General features: G+C 50.5%; 1 protein-coding gene across 2 annotated transcripts; it reads right to left on the bottom strand.

Annotated features, from left to right (window-relative positions):
- Positions 1 to 2775: 2775 nt before the first annotated feature.
- LOC118790850 (fascin-2-like) lies at positions 2776 to 18077 on the bottom strand. 2 transcript variants are annotated; one of them, XM_036547949.1, is made up of 6 exons: positions 17255 to 18077; positions 6757 to 6913; positions 6045 to 6166; positions 4950 to 4997; positions 3703 to 3903; positions 2776 to 3032 (listed from the first exon to the last, which is right to left on the bottom strand). In XM_036547949.1, the coding sequence occupies exons 1-6, from the start codon at positions 18075 to 18077 to the stop codon at positions 2827 to 2829; spliced, it is 1557 nt and encodes a 518-aa protein (XP_036403842.1). In that variant the 3' UTR covers positions 2776 to 2826. The 2 variants fall into 2 exon arrangements, with proteins under 2 accessions (XP_036403842.1, XP_036403850.1); XM_036547957.1 differs by lacking the exon at positions 4950 to 4997 and having other exon boundaries at positions 3703 to 3870.
- Between the last annotated feature and the right edge of the window lie 4787 nt (positions 18078 to 22864).

Below are 22864 nucleotides of genomic sequence, written 5' to 3'. Positions count from 1 at the left end.
CTGGGCTTTGCACAGAACCCAGTCCAGGTTAATGCCAAAATTCCGCTAAAGAGATCTCATGCTGATTGGTCCCTTGGGTGTGAGGATGCCATAGCGATGACTTGACTGACAGGGTGCGTGGGAGATGTGTAACATGTTCTCCGTTTGAAAACAGCCTCCGCCTCGCAGGAGAACAGAGAGCTGTTTATTTGATCGAATTCGAGCTGAATCCGTGTGACCTCACCGCTCTGAATAGACCAAACGGCATGAGCGGATCAGTGAGCGTCTCCTCAAAAGGGTGTTGGCGGTTGCCTGGACCTGCCTGTACCTTTGGGTTGGTCACCGCAGGGTGTTTTTAAGTGTGTTGCCATGGGAACAGGCACACGGCACACAGCCAGCCCTGTGGGGATTCTTTTAAATGAAGAGGCTATGTAACACAAGTGACAGTGAGGGTTAGCTTCAGGTGCTAACGAAACTCAGCGTTTGGCTAATTCGCCTCCCTCACCATGTGGCGCTTTGGGAGTTACTTGCATGAGCACACTGAAACTCAGAAGCCGGGAGCTGAGCTCAGTACAGCTTCACTTTGTTTACACTTCTTTTGAATCCCGGGGCTAAAACTGTACCTGTGACGGGGATCACACTCGAACCTTTACATTTTCACCTGCCAGTAGAGAGGTATGTGAGGTGTTACAGTTGTCCTGTAGGGGGTGCCAGAGGTGCACATCCAATTTTGAGAATTTTGATGACCATCCAAAGTGCGTTTGTCTGACTTGTCCTGCTGAGGTGAGAATTTGGAATTCTCCGCTGTGCCGTCCCACCTGTCTTCTAAACAGAAATGGAGGTACGGTGTATAATCTGTCTGCGCAATCAGTTGCTTCATGTACCGTACTGTATGTCGTTAATGGTGAGTCATGTAAATTGTCCTGAATGTGTCTGGAGGGCCAATGAAAAATAAAAATTCAGTTCATTGAGCACAATATCCTAAAGTGCAGTACTGTGTTAAATATTCAGACCTTCAGTTGTACAGGTTAAAATAATTGTGAATGTATGCGGTTATTCTGGCTAAGAGCACAAATAAACACGGCAGGTGCTTCATGTACGAAAGAAGCCCACAGAGAAACGAGAACTCCGCTTATCAGAAATCAAGCGTGGCAAGACTGACATCTATCAGATGAGAGCCGAGCGCGGTCAACCTTTAATTTCATCGATAATAATTTCATCAATAGAGCTGAAAAAGATGGTCAAAAACTGCAGATGCAAAACACTTCAAAAGTTTACCCTGATCCATCAGGCGTTGAGTTTTTTGCTTTTTTTTGTTTTGTCAAGCACAAGGCGACTCATTTTCGGAAAATATCAAATAAATGTTTGGAAATCGCTGGTGTACCGCCGTACGCGGTGATAGCTCAGCAAGTTCTACATGGCATCTGCCACGTTGTGTGAATTTTAATTACCGTGTATCCGTGGGTACCTAATTAGGCAATCAGTTAATGGAGATCACACTTATTTGCAATAACAATGTCAGATTAATTTCGGTTAAAACGGGGGATTTAAATAGAGGGAACAGTTTTATCTGCGCAACAGAAGGCAGCAACAAATACACGTGCAATCCAAAGATCACGGAGAAAACGTTTTATTATAATAATTTTTAAAACCATTTCAGAAAAAGAGACAAAAGGAGGAAAAAGAAAACAAAAAAAAACATGCATCTCTACGATTCTTAATTACGTCCTGCTAAGTGACAGATTGGTTGTCCTTCCCATTAATCTACCGGCCTTTGTATCTCTGGTAACGGGAGATATCTCTTTTTCTGCTGACGGAGGAGGGGCGTGGAGGCTCGGGTTTACAGGAACCCGATAGCCCCTCCTAACGCCTGTGTCCCCCGGTACGCTACCTGCCACAGCGATTTCGAGGCCCTGACAAACCTACGATTGCAACACTGTCTGTAACTTCATACTGTAAATCGCCGCTGATAGTTTAGCTACATCAGGATTGGCAAACACATCGACCGAACAGGGGTGGAGGGATCGTGGGAGATTTGCTTAAGGCCCGCTGTTGGAACAATGGATATGTGTATATAATGTCTTTTTATGACTCGAGGTGTTAGATATTACATGGATAAGACAAAGTTTGTAGTCAGTGTCCGACAGGAAGTTGAGAGCAATTGCTTCTAGAATTGTATCAGAATTCAGTTTTGCAGTGGCCTCCTCATAGCCAAGTTTTTTTTGGCCATTTGCTTTTCCCTGGTGTTAACAACTGACACTTTGCCATTGATGCAGATCTTTAAGAGAGAGCTTACATTTATAATGTTTTTTGTCATTGTTATTGTCAGATTGTTTATTGTCATTATTGTCACATTGTCAGATTCAGATGATGTGAAAATGGTGCTTTCAGTGCAGAGTACACTTGTGAAAGGTATTTAGGGTCACTCCCTCTCTTGCACAAGTGGAAGGAGATTATTATTATGTCTGCGCTCTGCGGCAGGTAGTTGGACTCTCTGGCTTCTAAAAGCTCAGCTTTTGTAGATGTGGAAACTAAAACTCATTTTATTCTCATGTCAGTAAATCTGCTGTGATGCCAGACCTCACCACTAACTGAAATTCCGATTGCAAAAAAAAAAAAAATATATATATATATATATATGTACGAACATACATATAAGAATCTCCTCGACTCCCGCTCTTTCCCTGATAACAACCCCACCTCACCAGGCTCCTCGGAGCTACAAACACGGGCGGCTTTCTCTCCCCCCATCCTCCCCCCAACCCGATCAGTCTGTGGTGTCTTTCTTTGCCCGAGTCCACTGATAGGTTCTGTAAGGGGCACACTTCCCGGAGTGTCCTCCAGGGGTCAGTACTCCCACAGGGACGAGGCGTCGGCCGTCTCTCCATCGCCCTTCAGGTTGCCGCCTTTGTCTCCGCGTAGGTACTTGCCGTTTTTGCCCCGGATGGCCATGCGCCCGTGCTCCAGCAGCTCCAGGAAGAAGTCCTCGGGCGTCTCCCCGTCCGAACACACCAACCCGCTGCTGGAAACGTACCAGAACTTTCCGCTGGTACCTGGGGGGAGAGTCACGGGTGGGGGGGGGGGGGTCACTAAATCTGAGGGACTTGGTTTGTGGGAATGGCCCGACTCAGCGAGGGGTCAGCACAGGGCTTCTGTTGATTACATTCTCCCAACAGGTCAGAGGTTGAGCCCTGATAGTTCAGAAGGTCAAAGGTCATTTGAGTCTTTAATTTAACATGGTCAGTGTGTATCAGTGTCAGAGGGCGCTACAGACACACATGACATACTTATAAATGCCATACACACTCATGTGAAATTGATAAAGGCCATACACACACCTGACACAGGGAGGCCAAATATACATGTTTTTGTACTCTAGTGCTGCTTAAAACAACTGAATAAAAAGCAGAAATCTCAGAAGAAATCTAAGATGTGTTTTTTTGGAGGGCAAATATTACTGAGTTACCTCCTTTGTGCTACTGAAAGTCTTTCTTTTTTTCAGCTTGCTCTCTCTCTGTTTAAGCCTGTTCCCTCTGTCTGTCTGTTTAAGCCTGTTCCCTCTGTCTCCCTGTGTAATCCTGCTCTTTGTGTGTCTGAGAGTGGTTCCTACTCTCCTTTAGCGGTATGTACAGGGGTGTCTGAGCGACGGCTTTCGCTCTGTCTGCACTATGCCGTTAGCAGGCCCGCGGGGCAGAGCCGAGCCGAACCGCGCCGAGCGCTCACCTTTGATGTGGTAGGCGCCGTCGCTGAAGTGCAGGGTGAAGATGTCGTAGACAGAGCGGCTGGCATCCAGCGTGTTGGATCCCTTGTGGTGGCAGACGAAGCCGTCCTCCCCCCGCAGGATCAGAATGGGCCGGTTAATGAGCTTCAGAACCAGCTGCTCGTCCTCGCCTGCAGGGCACACAGTGCGGAGAGTGAGGGTCACTGCCACACCCGCCAGGGCCCGGCACGACCCGCCAGGGCCCGGCACGACCCGCCATAACCCGCCACGACCCACCATAACCCGCCAGGGCCCGGCACGACCCGCCATAACCCGCCAGGGCCCGGCACGACCCGCCAGGGCCCGGCACGACCCGCCATAACCCGCCAGGGCCCGGCACAACCCGCCAGGGCCCGGCACGACCCGCCAGGACCTGCCACAACCGGCCACAGCCCACCACGACCCGCCAGGGCCCGGCACGACCCGCCAGGGCCCGGCACGACCCGCCATAACCCGCCAGGACCCGGCATAACCCACCAGGACTCGCCACAACCTGCCATGACCTGCCAGGACCCGGCACAACTCGCCATAACCCACCAGGACCCGGCATAACCCGCCAGGGCCCGGCACGACCCGCCAGGGCCCGGCACGACCCGCCATAACCCACCAGGGCCCGGCACGACCCGCCATAACCCACCAGGACCCGGCATAACCCACCAGGGCCCGGCACGATCCGCCATAACCCACCAGGACCTGCCACAACCGGCCACAGTCCACCACGACCCGCCAGGACTCGCCACAACCTGCCATGACCCGCCAGGACCCGGCACAACTCGCCATAACCCACCAGGACCCGGCATAACCCGCCAGGACCTGCCACAACCGGCCACAGCCCACCACGACCCACCAGGGCCCGGCACAACCCGCCATAACCCACCAGGACCCGGCATAACCCGCCAGGACCTGCCACAACCGGCCACAGCCCACCACGACCCACCAGGGCCCGGCACAACCCGCCATAACCCGCCAGGACCTGCCATAACCGTCCACAGCCCACCACGACCCGCCAGGACTCGCCACAACCTGCCATGACCCGCCAGGACCCGGCACAACTCGCCATAACCCGCCAGGACCTGCCACAACCGGCCACAGCCCACCACGACCCGCCAGGACTCGCCATGACCCGCCAGGACCCGCCAGGACCCGCCACAACGGGCTAGAACCTGCCAGAACACAGCATGACCCACTAGAACCTGCCAGGACTCGCAACGACCACCCACAACCTGGCAGAACCCAGCAGGACCCACCGGAGGGCCATCTTACTATCTGGTCTTACCATCTGGCTATCTTACACCAGTTTACTGAGGCCTGGATTCAGTCAGCCTTCCTCCTCAACTCACAATAGAGGCAAGTATTACTTTTGTTCCTCAAACTTACAATTAATTGTTAATTTTTCTTCTTCATAAAGGACTGATTTTGATTGAGTTGAGGCCTAGGTTCCAAGCAGAGGAGGACCATCTGGGGCATGAACCCACAACCTTCTGAGCCCACTGAAACACTGATGAGGTGAAATGCATCTGGTTTCTTCAGATGAAACAAATCTTGTGCTAAAGAAATGGGTTTTTACACAGAAAGTTACAGGTTCTGGGTGAAGCATTGCTGCTGGGGCCATGAGCAAAGTCCCTGACCTGAACTGATGCAGTAAATATCCAGCCCCAGAAATGAGTGATATGAGACATACCCAAATTTCCCCAGGAAAATTCAGGAGGAGGTCGTGACATTTTTCTTAGCAGCTCTGCATGTGAATAGAGATCAGGGAAGCGGTAGCGGCACCCACACACCTGCGGTAGAGTGTCAGGTTCCTTAAAGCAAAATGGTAGCGATTACTGGCATTTGGCTTAGAGCACAATCCCGCCGGCCTAGTTTGAGCTACACAAATTGCAGGAATGATTACAGTTCATTGCTCTTACTGCGAGCGGCCGCGTCAGGACGACTGACAGGGCTTACATGCTGTGTGTCACAAAGGCCTGGATCCAGTCGGCATTCAGCTACCTTTGACTAACAGGGAAGGGCACGCTTGTCTTTAATTCTTCACAAGCACGTCCACAAGTTTGTCGAGTTCGAGAGAGCGACAAAATTAATTGGTACAACTGAGTTTGCATGGGGAAAAAGTGACTCTTGCATTTATTTGTTTGCTAGAGTTAAGGACGGACAGTGACTGAGCCCAGGCCTTGGGTCAAACATACTGCACATAGGTGGATATGCACCCAAACAGCTCAGGATAAGTATCTGTATAACCTGTGCAAGTAAGATCAACATTCTGGGACTTTTGAGACTTTTTCCCACGGATTGAGCGCATGCTTACCCACAGTGTCGCTGACGGCGGCTAGCTGCCCATTCTTCTTGGTGCAGACGTATTTCCCGTTATTGGCCCGTAAGGCCACCCGGCTACCCAGCCACTCCACGTCGAACATGGTGTTGGCACCCCTGTGGGTGGGGGGGGAGAGGCCAGTGAGATGGGGAGAGGGGTGGGGTGAGGGGCTGGATGGTGGTTCTGATTATTATGGTCAGAACTGAGAACAAAGCTGTATAGCTGTGGAAGCTACATATACGACACCACCAGTCTTAGAGTGACAGAAGAATCGGAATTATCTCATGCAATTCGATGCATGTGCAGAAGCTCGACACATAGAAGTTAGGCAACTGCATGTTAGAGCTGGAGTTAAGCACAGCTGTGGGTTAGAGCTGAACTTAAGCACAGCTGTGGGTTAGAGCTGGAGTTAGGTACAGCTGTGCGTAAGAGCTGGAGTTAGGTACAGCTGTGTGTTAGCACTTGAGCTAGGCTAGTTTACCTGTTGTGTGTTAGAACTGAAGTAAGGCTAGGTTAGCAGCTGCGTATAAAATGTGTAGAAGCAGTTTTGGGATCTTTGAGCTAATGGCGATGGGTTTAGAGGGAGTGTTAATGTCTTCCAGGTAAAGGGGATCTTTGGGGTAAGAGGGAGGTACAGAGGGAGTTTTGGGGTTGTCATATTTAACAAGAAGGGAGGAGGAGGATGGGATTCAGATGGGCTTCTCACACTTCCGTAGCCGTGGACTGGATGCCCCCGTGGGAAACCAGTGTCCAGTAGTTTCCCTCGTTGGTCCTGAACATGCACTTCTTGGTCTCCTTGTCGATCTCCATCTGGAAGGTCTCCATGTCTGTCTCATCCTCCTGATTGGCTGAGATGCTCACCCCTGGGGCAATTATGACATCACAATGAGGCTGGGAAATTTGATACTCTACTTCTCACTGGAGCTGCTGCAGACCATGCAGCTGGGGATAAGCTTCCCTATACTGCTGCCCTGACCACTGCTCCACACTGCTGCCCTGATCACTGCTCCACACTGCTGCCCTGATCACTGCTCCACACTGCTGCCCTGACCACTGCTCCACACTGCTGCCCTGATCACTGCTCCACACTGACCACTGCTCCACACTGCTGCCCTGACCACTGCTCCACACTGACCACTGCTCCATACTGCTGCCCTGACCACTGCTCCACACTGCTGCCCTGATCACTGCTCCACACTGACCACTGCTCCACACTGCTGCCCTGATCACTGCTCCACACTGGTAGACACAGAATGTTATGTCCTGGGGGGTCAGGTCATGCACAGGTGTACTCTCCAAAGCATTTGAAACCTGGCTTTCATCTGTACTTGAACACCCACTAAACCCACAGAGAAGACAGCCATCCCTCTCAAGCTTAAAGCTGGGCAGGGTGAAACCCAAGCCTTCCAGCCATCAAAGCTGTCATGCATTTGCATATGATTACTCTCATTTTTTCTTTTTCTTTCCAACTATACAATGGATTAAATCATGCCCGTAAAGAGTCTGAATATTCAAAATACATGGCACTATATTGGAAATATGCTGTTCAAACCAACAATATATTAGAAATACTATTAAAATATATGAATGCAAATCAGAAATACTGCAATATACCAATCGCAATAAAGTATACATTTCAAGCATATTGGTTGAGCTAAATGTATAAATATATACTGTATATTTAAAATGTATTTTAAGAATATGTCTTTTGTAGGAGAACACTCTAAATCATTACTCATATTAAAAAGAATAATAAAATTCTGTTTATTCCAAGAGTTTGGAGACTGCTTTTGTCTTAAATTTTCTGTTCATTGTAATTAGTGATTAAAAACAAAGTGCACAAAAGCAATGTGATCACATTAGATGCATAATCAAGTAAAAAAGACTCGGCTGTTAATGTGTGTGTGTTAATGAGACACGCCTGTTGATTAAGGCTATACACGCAGAAACGGATTAAGAATACTTATCACACGTAGGGTGTGCTCTGTTTTCTAGCTAGGCCTACGACAGCTGGGATGGGGAGCACGTTGATTTGTGTGGATGACGTCTCCCCCTGCTGGCTGTCAAGGGTAGTGCGACCGTAGGACAGCCGCGTACTTGGCCTTCTGCTGAGCTAGCTTGTCTGTCAGCTGGACATCCCACAGTTCACCGAACACTTCCCATCACGCTAAAAACGCACTCAGGCACTTGCCATTTATACACACACACACACACACACACACACACACATGCATGTCCCAAAAGTGCACAACATATGTACAGTCACAGCATATACAAACATACACACACATATAGACGTGTGCAACACACTCACGCGCGCATGACATTCATGCGTGTGTGTGCACATGCAGCACACACATGCGCACACATGTAAACAACTGTATCTACACATTCTCACTGTGTTTTTATAATAGTGGCACCCACGCGTTGGTGTTGTTATGCAGCATTATGCAGCATTGATGCAGCAATGCATACTTTTAGGATAGCCCCGAAAATGAGGAAACCCCCCCACGGGTTTAACTACTCCGACCTGAAATAATTCGAATGGCAAGGCAGAGCTTGACGTTTCAGAACGACTGTGAATGGAAGAAAAACACGAGGAAGAATTATGCAGGATTACGCAGCACAGGGATTCCCTATGATTAATTTTAAAAAGGAGATTTTCTGAAAATATCCGAGTGCGGGCGTATAATAATACACGCCTGGAGAAAATATGGGCGAGAAAACGACAACGCTGAATATGAATGGATGGTGAATTTAGCTCCTTTATTTTGAAGACCTCCGAAATTGAACAAGGTGTTCACAGCACTGACTACATTTGGTTAAGTGAACAGTTTCGCATGAGCGCAGTTGGGTCGGTGCGTAAATCTGTCACACATTGGAGCGTACAAACAAAGGGCCAACGAAATGGACTTGAACCGGCGTAAAACCCGAGTTAGCATGCTTTAGCGCATTAGCGGTCCCAGCATCCAAATATGCCTGGAATTAGATTCCAAATGAGCCGTCAACTCCCGCGGCAAATCGCGCTTCGCAAGTTGCGATCCGGTGTGACTCGAGAATGAAGCAAGGGCAAAAGACGCTGTACTGGCGCAGATAAACCCGCGGAAACGCACGGGATGTTGTGGAGGGAGAGATGCGTGTGGCCCGCACAAACCGCCAGACCCCGCACGTCTTCGCCTGAGCTCATTGCTCCGTGACGCTGGAAATCGTTGCTGGCAACAGTTAGCAGCGTTCGCGTTGCGGAGCAGGAGCTAATTCCGAGCTGCTTGTTATAAAACGGCTCTCTCTGCGCCGACACAACAGGTGCCATCGCCATAATAATGACGTGTGACTAATAATAGCCTCACTCAGGTACACTTAATCTCATGCTCATTGTGCAATACCTGTATAAAACACAGTGCAATATTTGTATGTAACTAAATCAGCCTGCACTCGTGTGTACTTTCTCTCGTGTTCATTGTAGCCTACGGTAGCTGTACATGTTTGGTAATCGTTTGTTGTCGTCACCTTGACGTTGTATGAAAGCACGACGAGAGACACTGGAACCGGAGTCAAACTCCTCGTATGTGTAGAAGCACACTTGGCCAAGACAGGCTCGGCACTGAACCCACAACCTGCTGAGGTCAGGGTAGACTCTCAGCCCCTGACCTCGCAGTGCCTCCTGTTCCTGAACTCCCCCTCCCCCCGTGCCCCCCCCCCAGCCTGCAGTAAGTGAGGAAGCCTGTGATTACACTCATTAAGACCAGCATGGCTGTCGGACAGAGTAAACTCATGCCCAAATTAGACGGCACAGAAATACCTTTTCTTAATCCTTTTACCGTGAAAATCCCCTCCCCCGCCCCCCCGCTGTGCCTCCCCTGGGGGACAAACTCAAAGCTGACCCACAGACTCCATTAAGCTGCTTCGCCAAAAATGCTGAATTAAATGCTGAACTAAACACCAGCGCAGACACTCTTATCCAGAGGAGTTTGTATAGTTTACAAATCGTTCATTTACACGGACGACGGTTTACTGCGGCATTCTGGGTTGGGTACCTTTCCCTCAGGTACCCTGAGGAGGACTGCCTTCATCAAACTGAAATTGCCGATGTGCTGTATTCTTATGTTACCTTATTCCTCTCTCGTATTTGTTGGAATGTGTTTAAGGATCCTTCATTGTCTTTGCAATTTTACCCACATTAACAGGATCTGTTTCACCGGCTCCACTGCCAATGGGATAATTGCATTTGTCTAATTGTAATGGTGTGTTTGTGTGTGGGGTAATTGTTTGTTCTTTGTGCCAGTTAATGAGCCCCACCTGGCTGATCAGGCATATTAAGCACAGGGTTTTTGTGAAGTTTTATTCCTTGTGTTTGTTTAAGAAGCATCAGTCAGCTCCTACACATACCCCTCACCTGGGTATCGAAACAGCAACCTTATGGTTACAAGCCTTGCATCTTACCACTACATCACAGTGTTGCACAGCATATTAAGGGAACAGTATGGCAGCATGCGCAGACACTGAGGGCAGTATGCGCAGACACTGAGAGCAGTATGCGCAGACACTGAGAGCAGTATGCGCAGACACTGAGAGCAGCATGCGCAGACACTGAGAGCAGTATGCGCAGACACTGAGAGCAGTATGCGCAGACACTGAGGGCAGGATGCGCAGACACTGAGGGCAGGATGCGCAGACACTGAGGGCAGTATGCGCAGACACTGAGAGCAGTATGCGCAGACACTTAGGGCAAGGTGTACAAATTAACATGTAGGCATTGTGTGCAAAGCTGCCTGTGTTAGGGAACTGTGTCCCTGCCGTTCGCTCAGTGTGGAGGAGTGGGCAGGGAAGCGACCTTGTAACCGGAAGTGTGCAAGTCGCATCCCAGACGAGGGGGTGATGCTTTTGTTCCCTCCAGCAAGGTGCCTACCCCAAACAGCCTCAATACATCTTCAGCTGTGTAAATGCATGACGTGTAAAATGTGAGAGATGTATGTTACCCTGGATACGAGAGCTTATGAGGCAGATTCATGATGATGATGAACAGGGCGCGAGACGGGAGATGCACGATGCTGGAAGCGCAGCATCACTGCTCAGTCATGTGTAAGGCCCTCACAGAGAGCCACGTGAGGAGCATGGAATGCCCGAGGCTCTGAGGCTCTGCATATTGTAGCGTTCTCCTGCTGCTGTCCTCATGTGACACCCTGCCTATTGTATTCCTGCCTACTGTATCCAGGTGCTGTCTCCGTGATACGTGTTTACTGCTTAGCATTCTTGTTCAGCTTTCAGTTTGAATACACACTGAGGGTTAAAGAGGTGGCATCTTCAGCGGTGGGCTGAGGCAACTTTCCCACCTGCTTCACCTCTGACACATCCTCCTCATCCATATGACACCTCTAACCTGCAAGTCCACCTTCTGTTACGCCCCTAACTCAAACACACACTAACCACTCTCACCACTGCTCCACACCGCTACCCTGACTACTGCTCCACACCGCTACTCTGACCACTGCTCCACACTGACCACTGCTCTACACTGCTACCCTGACCACTGCTCCACACTGCTGCTCTGACCACTGCTCCACACTGACCACTGCTCCACACTGCTGCTCTGACCACTGCTCCACACTGCTGTCCTGACCACTGCTCCACACCGCTACTCTGACCACTGCTCCACACTGACCACTGCTCTACACTGCTACTCTGACCACTGCTCCACACTGACCACTGCTCTACACTGCTACCCTGACCACTGCTCCACACTGCTGCTCTGACCACTGCTCCACACTGACCACTGCTCCACACTGCTGCTCTGACCACTGCTCCACACTGCTGTCCTAACCACTGCTCCACACCGCTACTCTGACCACTGCTCCACACTGACCACTGCTCCACACTGCTGCTCTGACCACTGCTCCACACTGACCACTGCTCCACACTGCTACTGTGACCGCTACACCACACTGCTGCCCTGCTCCTTAATGCTACACCACACTGCTGCTCCCCACTACACCACACTGCTGCTCCTTACCGCTACACCACACTGCTGCTCTGCTCCTTACCGCTACACCACACTGCTGCTCCTTACAGCTACACCACACTGCTGCTCCTTACCGCTACACCACACTGCTGCCCTGCTCCTTACCGCTACACCACACTGCTGCTCCTTATCGCTACACCACACTGCTGCTCCTTATCGCTACACCACACTGAGCAGAAATTATGTCTGTGCACTTCTTTCGGTTCTTGTGTGGTATTCAGTCAATGGGGGAAGAGGAGTAACAAAGTGCTGTAAGAGTGAGAGCGCCAACATGGAATGAATGTGATGCAGTGCGTCACTGTGCTATAAAGAAACGCTGCCCCCTGGAGGCCTGGAGGTGGATGTCCCAGGGTGACAGCGATGATCAGGAAAATAGGATGAGGCACTAGACACGAGCAAATGACACAAGGTGATGTCATACACATTAGCAGGGGGCCAGGTTATGCAGTCAAATCCAGAATTTTGAGCTCCTGTTCCTGGGGCTGACCTACCTGGAGCAGAGCCAGCCAAAAAAAGCGGAGCGGGCATCAATAATTCATCAGCAAAGTTGCTGGGAACTGAATTATTGATGGTAAGCCGATTCTACGTCCCCTCGTTCTCTGTGTGTGTCTCTGTCGTTATCTCTCTCCCTTTCGTCCTTTCCTTCCCTTGTAACCCCCCCCACCAAACCAAAGCCCGCAGCGGGCCGGTCGCGAGTCCCTTTGAGCCCTGAGACCCGAGACCCATCTCCGTTTCACTTTCCAGGCAGAGCTGCACTTGGGAAACAGAGGTGATGCTGACAGACATGGTAACATATCTGACCACCATCTCACTGTGCCATCTTTCCTACTGTCGTGGCCAGCGCTCACTCTGGACCAACAATACCCCCCCCCAACTCCCTGAAAACCTCTGACCCCACCCCCTACACGCTAGTGCTGAACGCTGGTACTGAGCTTTTCCATAGCATCTGCCGATATCTACACATTCTCACGCGCAGGTACGTACAGGTAAATAAAGCACACGTTTGAAACAGAGCTGTCTGTGGTGTCCACTCCAGCAAGGTCATTTAACGTCATTTTGGCCACCCTGCTCCAACTAGTCCAATGCAACAATGCTGATCATGCGTGCATCCCACAATGCTGAGGGGCTGAGGGGAGGGTCGTACAGATGAAAATACAGGATAAGGTCGGCCCACCTTTAGCTCCCAAAAACACTGCACACCTGGACCTCCTGAAGCCCCGATACATACAAAAGCACAAAATATCATCAATTTCATAAATAAATCCATAGTCCAATATATCCATAAAGTCCATAGAGCGAAACTGACCTGATTTCCTTTTTCTAGCAGACTGCAACCATACTAACAGTAGTGTATGGCATCAACATGGCAGGTTTTCAATTTAATCAAGCCATGTAGAAATAATAAAGCCTGAGTCCAAGGCTGCAGTCTGCCACCAGCATTTCTCGCATTATTTCACGGAGCTCGGGGAAGCGGAAAGACTGGGACACCATTTAGACGACACCATTTAAACGTGATCAGGGGACTGGCTATTCATAATATAACCCCACCTAGAGTAATGTGGCACAATAACACAATGTACTGATCTCCAGATTCAAGCTCTCCAGATTCATCCTACAGCAAAAAGATGCAGGGTTTGAGCTGTTTCCCCCCGAGGAGGCTTGCTGGGTCTTGGGGGGCTCCATTTTGCCGTTGTCTCTCTACTGTGATGTAACGTGGCCGCTGTGACGTCATGCTCAGGTTTTAAGGGCGGGTCACTAGGTTTCTCCATGAGTGCAGATAGGCTGCGTGGGTGACCCCACTGAACATGCTAAAATGGAGAGCAGACTTGTTTCCTGCAAAACCCAGTGAGTTTCTATCTATTCAAGTACAGCATTTTGGTGTGGGACAGCATTTCGGTGTAGTGCTACAGAGCAGGGCTTGTAACCAAAAGGTTCGAGTCCATGCTAGGGCAGTGCTGCCGCACCCTTTGGTAAAGTGCATAATCCCACAGTTGTGTTAGCAAATATTCAGTGGTATAAATGGATAAAATTGTAAAGTTGCTCTGGATAAGACCATCTGCTAAATGACAGTAATGAGAAGTAGAAGCACTGTTACACTGTTAGCATTACCCAACTGCCCCCCCCCCCCCCCCCACCACACACACACACACACACACACACACACACACACACACACACACACACACACACACCACTCTAGCACCCCTCCCATTAGAAGGCGCTGTTGTTGACCCCCAGCCTCTTCGCTGCCTGTGCTGTAAAGTGTGCAGAAAAAAGGGATGGTCTAAACTAACGTGCACTGAAAGTGCACCCCTGTCTGAAAGGAGTAACCAGGTCATTGATTTATGACTGTACAAAGCAGAGGTGTCAGCTCCACCTGTCCCACGCTCCCCCCCCCCCCCCCCCCCCATTCTCCTCCGCAGTACTTTCACACACGGCATTGTCTCCCGTATTGACGCCCCCCGCCGTCCCAACAGCGTCTCTGATTTACGCCGCATTGTGGTTCCTCCGCTTCCTCCGCAAAGACACCCCGCAGCTAGAGTTTCTGAAAGAGGAGCCCGCCATCAATGAAATGTCTTTTCAGATCAATTATTCATCGCGCTTCGCCCCTGTGTGCCGTTTCCACGGCCTCCTCCTCCTCTCCTTCCGCGCTCGCCTTGGACGCCGCCGCGTCGCTGCCCCTGGATATCCACTCCAACAATTGATTCCCCGTGTCGGGTGCATTTGGATTATTGCAGGTGGTGCTGTTGCTGACCAGGAACAATAACAAGAGGCTAAACTTACCCATTCCCCGAGGCAGTTACGTGATCTCATTGGCAGGAATCTTTGCTTGAAAGCGCGTGTCAAACAGGATGGCCCGAACGCGCGGACTGCTCTCATATCTATAATTAGTTTCTTTTTCGGCAACAGAAGAGTTGTGCACGGAGCCCAACATGGCAGCAAATTAAGGCATGCACAGCGCTCGCTGTTTCTGTAGCATGAATGAATATTAAGGCATGCACAGCGCTCGCTGTTTCTGTAGCAATCGAATGAATAACAGGTCGCTGTTGTTTATTGGAGGCTAACGGCCGTTTCAAAGCCGCAGCCCAACGTGTATAGTGTGGAGAAATTTGCTTTCTGGTAATGCAAGTAAAAGTTTTCATTAAGACTATAAGTGACCTACATAAAATCCGCGCTTTGTGTGTTTTCAGTATACGTTCGTTTGTAGAACTGCAGCTTTTCCTGCACCGCTAAACCCAACGCGCAGCAGACCGGCCGGCAGGCAGGCAGTTTGCAGGCATACCTGGCGCAGACGCGCCTGGGCGTGATGCAGCTGCGAGACCCCGGGGCTGCCCACCTGGTGCTGTCCGCCTGGTGCTGTCCACCTGGTGCTGTCCACCTGGTGCTGTCCACCTGCCGCTGCCCACCTGGTGCTGTCCACCTGTGGCTGTCCACCTGGTGCAGTATTTATGCCAAACGGCGTTTTTACGCGTCTGAAAATCTGCACGTGGTTGTCGCGCCCAGGGTGATAAAGCTAATCAGTGTAATTACAACGAACTCCGCTTACAATAATTGCATCTGCCCTAAATGATCTGATTCTAATAATAGGTTGGTTCTTACAAGCGGAATTCCCAATGAACAGGTCACGTTAGAGCTGCATATTTTAAACCACGCTTTCTAATTTAACTGAGTAGTGTAGTTTCCTATATTTAACTAGAACGGAATAAAATGAAATCTACCACCTTAATGTACAATCCTTCATCAATGAAATAAAAATACAAATACACCATTGCTCGCATGCAAATCATTGGCACTGTATAGGCTACAAACGGAACGGTCAGTGTCCTTAATCAATAATCATGTGAGTCGCGCTGATTATTTTGGAGCGACTCCCTGATAACTGCCACTGTTGCGGGTTACTAAAGGGCGCTGCCGATGCGCGTCTGTAAATCGAGTTTTCTCTCCTTTATTCTCCATGATGTTTGTGATCTTTTGCAGAGGGTACACCGTGGAATGCGTGCTCCTTAGCTGCACCTGAAAGGCTGTTTTGTATTACTCAAGTCTACAGGCGCTGTTTTAAACCTGTTCAGCCTTTTCTCGTTGTATTTTACGTGTTAGGCGTTTCTGTAATTCACATGGGATACTCGTATCCGTATTTCTTTTAAGAGGAGTGCACTACGTTGTTTTGTATGAGCAGGGAAACAGCCTTACCCGAAACAGCAATATAAACATGTTATATGGTGCAACTCCAGAACATATGTGAAACATCCCATAATAATTATCTCCAGAACGTGCTCTATTCCATTCCTCTGCTGGGGGCGTTGTACAGGATTGGAGGACACACACAGTGGTCTGTGATTGGATAATGTCAGCGAGAAACTGAACCGAGGGCTGCCATTGGTGGAGGGGTAGTCTCAGCTACAATTCACAGCGCAGTATACTTCGGAAACAGTCATCAGATGTAACTCAAAGCAATGCAAAAGATGCCATAGGCTGTGAACTACATCACCCATAAGCACCTCATTCCAACACACATCAATCATGCATGTACTGCTTACTGTCTCCCTGTCGCACTGTTGCCATGACACCTACTACATGGTAAGAACATTCTGGTGTACAGAGGCATAAAAGAGCAGGACAGGGCTAATTATACAATAACACATTCTGGGGATGGATGTCAGAGAAGCGCTTCCTAATCTGCCATCATTATCCATGGGTGTCTATACTGCCATCCATTTCTGTCTGTCAAAATGGCAGCAAACGCTCTCCAATCCTCCTCTCTCTAGCAGTTTAATCTTATGACAGAACAACAGCTGTGCACACGTGTTTGTACTATTACACTGTCCAGTATTATTACATTATTACACAAACAAAAAAATGTAAAATGAAGTGAAAGAACCACACACTGACTGCAGTAGCAATCAGAGAAGATGCACACACACACCTCACACACACACACGCACACACACACACACACACACACACACACACACACACACACACACACACCCCTCACACATACATGCACACACACACCTCACACACACACACACACACACACACACACACACACACACACACACTCACACACTCACACTCACACGCACACACAGACACACACACACACACACACACGCACACACACACACGCACACACACACACCTCACACACGCAGAGGCAGCGCGAGGGTGGGGTCGCCGTGGTTACCTTGCCGGATGGAAACGTATCTGTGGTTGGCGGCCTGGAAGACCACCTGCGGGTGGCTCTCCTCCAGGTCGAAGAGCTCGTCCTTGCCGGGCTTGGAGCAGCGTCCGGACCGCAGCGTGCCCGTGGGGCCGGACGGGGACAGGTAGCGCCCCTCACAGTCCTTAAAGGCCAGGCGGCCCGAGCGGAACTCCAGCGTGTAGCCGGTGCCCCGTCCGCTCTCCCGCACCAGCTTGCCGTCGTGGTTGAGGAAGCGGCTGTCGCAGGTCTTCAGGCAGTACTTCCCCTCCAGGTAGACCAGCGTGAGCAGGGCGTCCACACCCCACGGGATGTTGCAGTCGAAGGAGATCTCGCCCTCCTCGGGCGACAGGTGGGCGTAGCGCTTGCGGCTGACGCTCAGCAGGTTGGCCTGCGGGTGCAGGGCCAGGTGCACCGCCCACAGCTCCGTCTCGCCGATGGCCTGGGCGAAGCAGGACAGGTAGTCCTCAGACCCGCCGAAGAAGCGCAGGTGTGGCTCAGACTGCAGCGCCCAGCGGCCGTCCGACTGCGCCACGATCAGGAAGCGGCAGTTGCCGTGCCGCTGCTCCGCCTCGCAGCTCACCTTGCCGTCCTTGTCGGAGGACAGGTAGCGGCCCAGGTGGCTGCGCAGGTACACCGCCTGGCCGTCCTGCTCGTCCTGCTCCAGCGTCCAGATCTGCTTCTTCTTCATGCTGGGCGCCGAGGCGTTCACCTTGAAGCCGAAGGCCTCCGCCGTCAGATACCGGCTCTCGTGGTTGATGAGGCCAAACTGAAGCTTCAGGGCTTTGTTGGTGCCGTTAGTGGGCATGTTGGCCGGCCGCCTGGAGAGGGTGCGGGGTGAGGGGGGCGGGAGGGACCGGGGGGAGCCCAATCAGACAACAGCTGAACGTGAAGACCTCAAAGCTGCTTTTCTTGTCTAATTTTGCCCCCCTCCCCCCTCCCCCACCCCCCAATTCTTCACAGTAGATGGAAGGAGATTGAAATTTACTTACGGATATTCTTTCTCTGAAAGATGGCGGTTCTCCTTTCTTTTCCCCGGTACTCTGCTTGTTGCTCTTTGCCTTTCCTTTATCTTGTTCTCTTCCTTTCTCTCTGCCTTCCTTCTGTTCTCCTTCTCTCTCCCTCTCTCTCTTTCACTCTCTCCCTCTTTCCTGGACCTCTGGAACAGACTCTTTCTTTTTTCTCTTTGCTAATCAGGCAGGATTAAAATCAGCACAACTCACCACCTCAATCCAGCAAGCTGCTGACGTCACCCTGATCCCACCACCTCTCCTCTCCCTTTTTCTCCCTAACTCCTTCTTTCACCCTCTCTTCCTCTCTGTCTCTCTCTCTCCCTGTCTCCTCACTTCTTCGTATCCGTCTCTCCCTCTCCTTCTTTCTCTGTGCCTTCCACTCGATCTCCGATGTCTTTTGCAAGCCTAATCCCGGGACTTCCTGTTTCTTTAGAGATTACCGAGCAGCTGATCTCCTAACAAGAGGCTAGCAGGGCCTTAAACAGCGTGGAGCTGCGGCTCTTCCTCTTGCTCTCTCCGTCTCTCTCCCTCTCTTCTCTGTGTCTGCTCCTCCTCCGTTAGACGTTATCCGTGTCTCTCTTCCTCGGACTTCAGTTCGATCAGTGCACCCTTAACCGAGCGCATCTTGGATTACAAGATTCCTCCCCAGATTTGGGTAAGCCGCCCTGATCTGCGCGTTGCCGTGGCGCTAGATGGAGTAACAGGGCCACTCTGCACACCCCTCCCACAGGAAGCCCTCCTCCTGAGTGCAGTGCGCCTTCTCCCAGCCAGGAACGCACTGACCTGAGCACAGTGTGGACGTCTCTCTCTCTCTCTCTTTTCCTCCCTGTCTCTGGCCCTGCAGTGGCCCTTTTGCCTCTCTCCCTCTTGCCCTCCCTCACTCTCTCTCTCCCTCTCTCTCTCTCTCTCTCTGTCTCTGTCCCTCTCTATCGCCTTCCTTCCTTTCTCTCTCTCTCCCTCTCTCTCTCTCTCTCTGCTGGGTCACAGAGCCGGGACACCGGAGCTGCAGGTCTCTGGTAGTAGTAGTGGCCTGGCCTGGTGTCTGCTTTCCTGCACACGTCTGTATAAAGTTACACGGCTTCTCTGATTGCAGCCTCAGCAGGTCAGCTTTATCAGGGTGAGGAGCATGTGACTGTGAGTGTATGTATGTGTGTGTGTATGTGTGTTTGTGAGTGTTGTGAGTGTGTGTGTGTGTTTGTGTGTGTTTGTAAGTGTGTGTGTGTGTGTTTGTGTGTGAGTGTGTTTGTGAGTGTTGTGAGTGTGTGTGCGCGTGTGTTTGCGAGTGTGTGTGGGGTGTTATTGCAGACATCAGCAGTAATGTGCATAGTAACGCACATGGACGCAGGTGTGTGTACCTGTGACTGTGAACATACTGTCCCCTCCTGAACACACACATGCAAGTACACACACACACATACACACCACGCATCACCCATATGTATTGTGGAATGAAAACTAATCTAATCCTAATCTTCCTTTCAATTATCCACGGCTTTATCTGAGCAATCTAATCCACTGTCATCCCCTGCACCCACAGCGTATATCAGCACACTCTCTCCATCTGCCTGTGACTGACATAGGATAACACACACACACACACACTCACACACACACACATACACACGCACGCGCACATGCACACATACACACACACACACACACACGCACACACACACGCACACACATACACATGCACGCACACACATACACACACACACACACACACACACACACACACACACACACACGCACACACACGCACACACACACACACACTTACCCACCTGTCAGAACCCATGGCTTGAAGGAGGTATGAAAGGTAAGAGGTGGTCCCGTGTGACCTGGCTTTTCCCTGTCCTGTTCATTCACAGTTTACAGTGCAGGGAGGACATGCTACTTCCTGCCAGAGTGGCTCGGCACACACACCCAAACAGACAGTTCGGCTGAAATGACGGGCTTTCACATCTGTGAGGTAAAGTGCTGCCAGGACGCAAATTCAGAAAAGACCAGAGTTATCATACATTACTGTCAGAGCACCCTGCTCACTGAAGCTGCTCTCTCAGGGCAGAGAGAGACGGCACACAGAGGAAGGCTGTTCTGACCATGTCGTTATCATCATTTTCAATCACCATTTGCAGAGTCCTTTAAGTTTTACACACATTTTGAAAAAAACATACACTCATTTGTGTGCATGGCCTTGAGATCTATTTATCATGTTTCATATGCATAGGACACATTTTTCATTCCACCATAGATCGGCACAATCCAGTGTGTGTGTCCTCATAAAAACTCTGATGCAGTACCAGGACAGTGGCCAGGAGAGGGGGCTCTTGTGTCAGCGTGCGGGTATCCTCTGGATCCCAGACACACTCTCTCCTTCTCGAACCCGGGACAGCTGCTGTGAGCCTTGCTCTCACGCTCGTATCGAGAGGGACGTTTGTGTAGCGTACTGGCTGAGGAACAAGGCCTGAAACCAGAGCGTTCCGGGTTTCAGTCCCTAGATGGGACACTGTTGTTGTATCCTTGATCAAAATGCTTAACCGGAATTGTATCTGTGAGATAACCCGACGTACGAATCTTTAACACGTGGAGTTTAATCTTCATGCCTTGCCATGGATGTTCATTAACTGAGTAAAGCGTAGAGATTTAGACAGGATAGACAGGGATTTAGACTCATATACATCAGGTGCTGTAAGTACAGTGTCACTGCATACTCATGCTTTCAATCCCGGGCGAGGTCTGACTCAGCTTTTACAGGGAGTCTCGCGAGGGCTTCCCCAGGAATACTCTGCTGCAGGTCTCCCTGTCAGACTTTTTTCTGTTTGTTTTGCAGAAAGGCCAGCATTGATTTCTCGCGCAATCTCACGTTCATCGTCCTCCAAGGAGTCCAGCATTCTTGCTCTTCTTTTCACAACCTATCTTTATCCTTCATCTAAAAAAAAAAAATCAATTAAAGGCGTCCTCTTCAGACCCCTCGCACCTTATACACGAGCCGCACGAGTCAGTCTCGGGGGGAGAATTATGAGGATTATGAGAAATTAATTCTATTATCTGCTTTGACTTGTCTCCAACGAGGTGGTGGGCCTGCTCGGCACGTGTGACAGAGCCGAGAGATTGGCCGCAGACGCTCCTCCACCCCCCCACCTGGCAACCGTGGGGCCCGGTTCATGTGGTGGGGGCGAGCTATTGATCTGGGCGTAATGAGAGCAGGAGGCCGACTGCACCCTGACAATGCAGGACCCTAATGAGAGTTCAGCTATGCTAATAAAAGGTTCCGATTTCTAATTCGCGTCTTTTTATCTCCCAGATGATAAGTATCGAGTTTCCTGTCACAGTGAGAGGTCCACGGGCTTCCTGCTGACCCCTGACTCCTCCCACTCAGATAGATTTCCTATCACAGCGAACCTCCCCACACCCCCACTGCCTCCCATCTCTCTTTCTCTCCCTCCTTCTCTTTCTCCGTCCCTCTCTCTCCCTCTCTCTCTCTCCCCCTCTCCCTCTCTCCCCCTCTCTCCCTTTCTCTCTCTCTCCCTCTCTCTCTCCCTCTCTCTCTCTCACCACCTCTCTCTCTCTCCCTCTCCCTCTCTCTCTCTCTCACTCTCCCCCTCTCTCTCTCTCTCTTCCCCTCTCTCTCTCTCCCTCTCTCTCTCTCCCTCTCCGTCTCTCCCTCTCTGTCTCTCTCTGCAGTCTTGTCTTCATGCAGAAATTGTCATGCCATTTTTATTTTTCTCCTCCCCGGTCATTCATCCTTTTCCCTTGCATGGTGTGAGTTTTTCCCTGGAAACTCTTATGCTGTGTAGTGTTTAACCGCCCTCTCCTCTCGCCCTCTCCTCTCGCCCTCTCCTCTCGCCCTCTCCTCTCGCCCTCTCCTCTCGCCCTCTCCTCTCGCCCTCTTCTCTCGCCCTCTCCTCTCGCCCTCTCCTCTCGCCCTCTCCTCTCGCCCTCTCCTCTCGCCCTCTTCTCTCGCCCTCTTCTCTCGCCTTCTCCTCTCGCCCTCTCCTCTCCAGGTTCTGTGGATCCCCACAATGTGGTCCAGGTTTTTTGACAAAGAGGGCCGCAGCGTTCTCATTCCTGAATCAAAGTGTGTTTGGGGTGCTCATGTTTGGCATGTGATTGGCTGCCAGTGTCTGTTCCTGTGTGTCAGGCCACGCCTACTGAGGATTTTCATTGGTTGGGGTCAGTTTGTGCCTGATGTGACATTATCATTGCTATTATAGTAGTTACTTCTGCGTTTATTTGCTGCATTCACTGATATAGAAAAACATACATTTACATTCATTTATCTGGCAAAAGCTCTTATATAAAAGGTACATTAAGGTACATTAGAGCTTACCTAAACAACAGCACATACAGAAGACATCAAACTGGTCAGGTGCCATACTGACCTTTGCGTGTTATTATAATAAAACTAACAACAACAGTGGCAAAGCAGCAGCCTCCCTCCTTTCATAAATCAGTGCAATAATAAATCCAATAAAGGACCACACTAAAAGGCTGTCAGGGGTAGATACATAAACACACATCATACAAGCTGCAAGCACAAGAACCGCAGCACCATCAGATACAGAGCAGCACCATCAGA

The sequence above is a fragment of the Megalops cyprinoides genome, chromosome 1 (assembly GCF_013368585.1).
Source record: "Megalops cyprinoides isolate fMegCyp1 chromosome 1, fMegCyp1.pri, whole genome shotgun sequence".
NCBI lineage: Eukaryota > Metazoa > Chordata > Actinopteri > Elopiformes > Megalopidae > Megalops > Megalops cyprinoides.
Note: the sequence above shows the minus strand (reverse complement) of the source record. Positions and strands in the feature narration are given on the sequence as shown.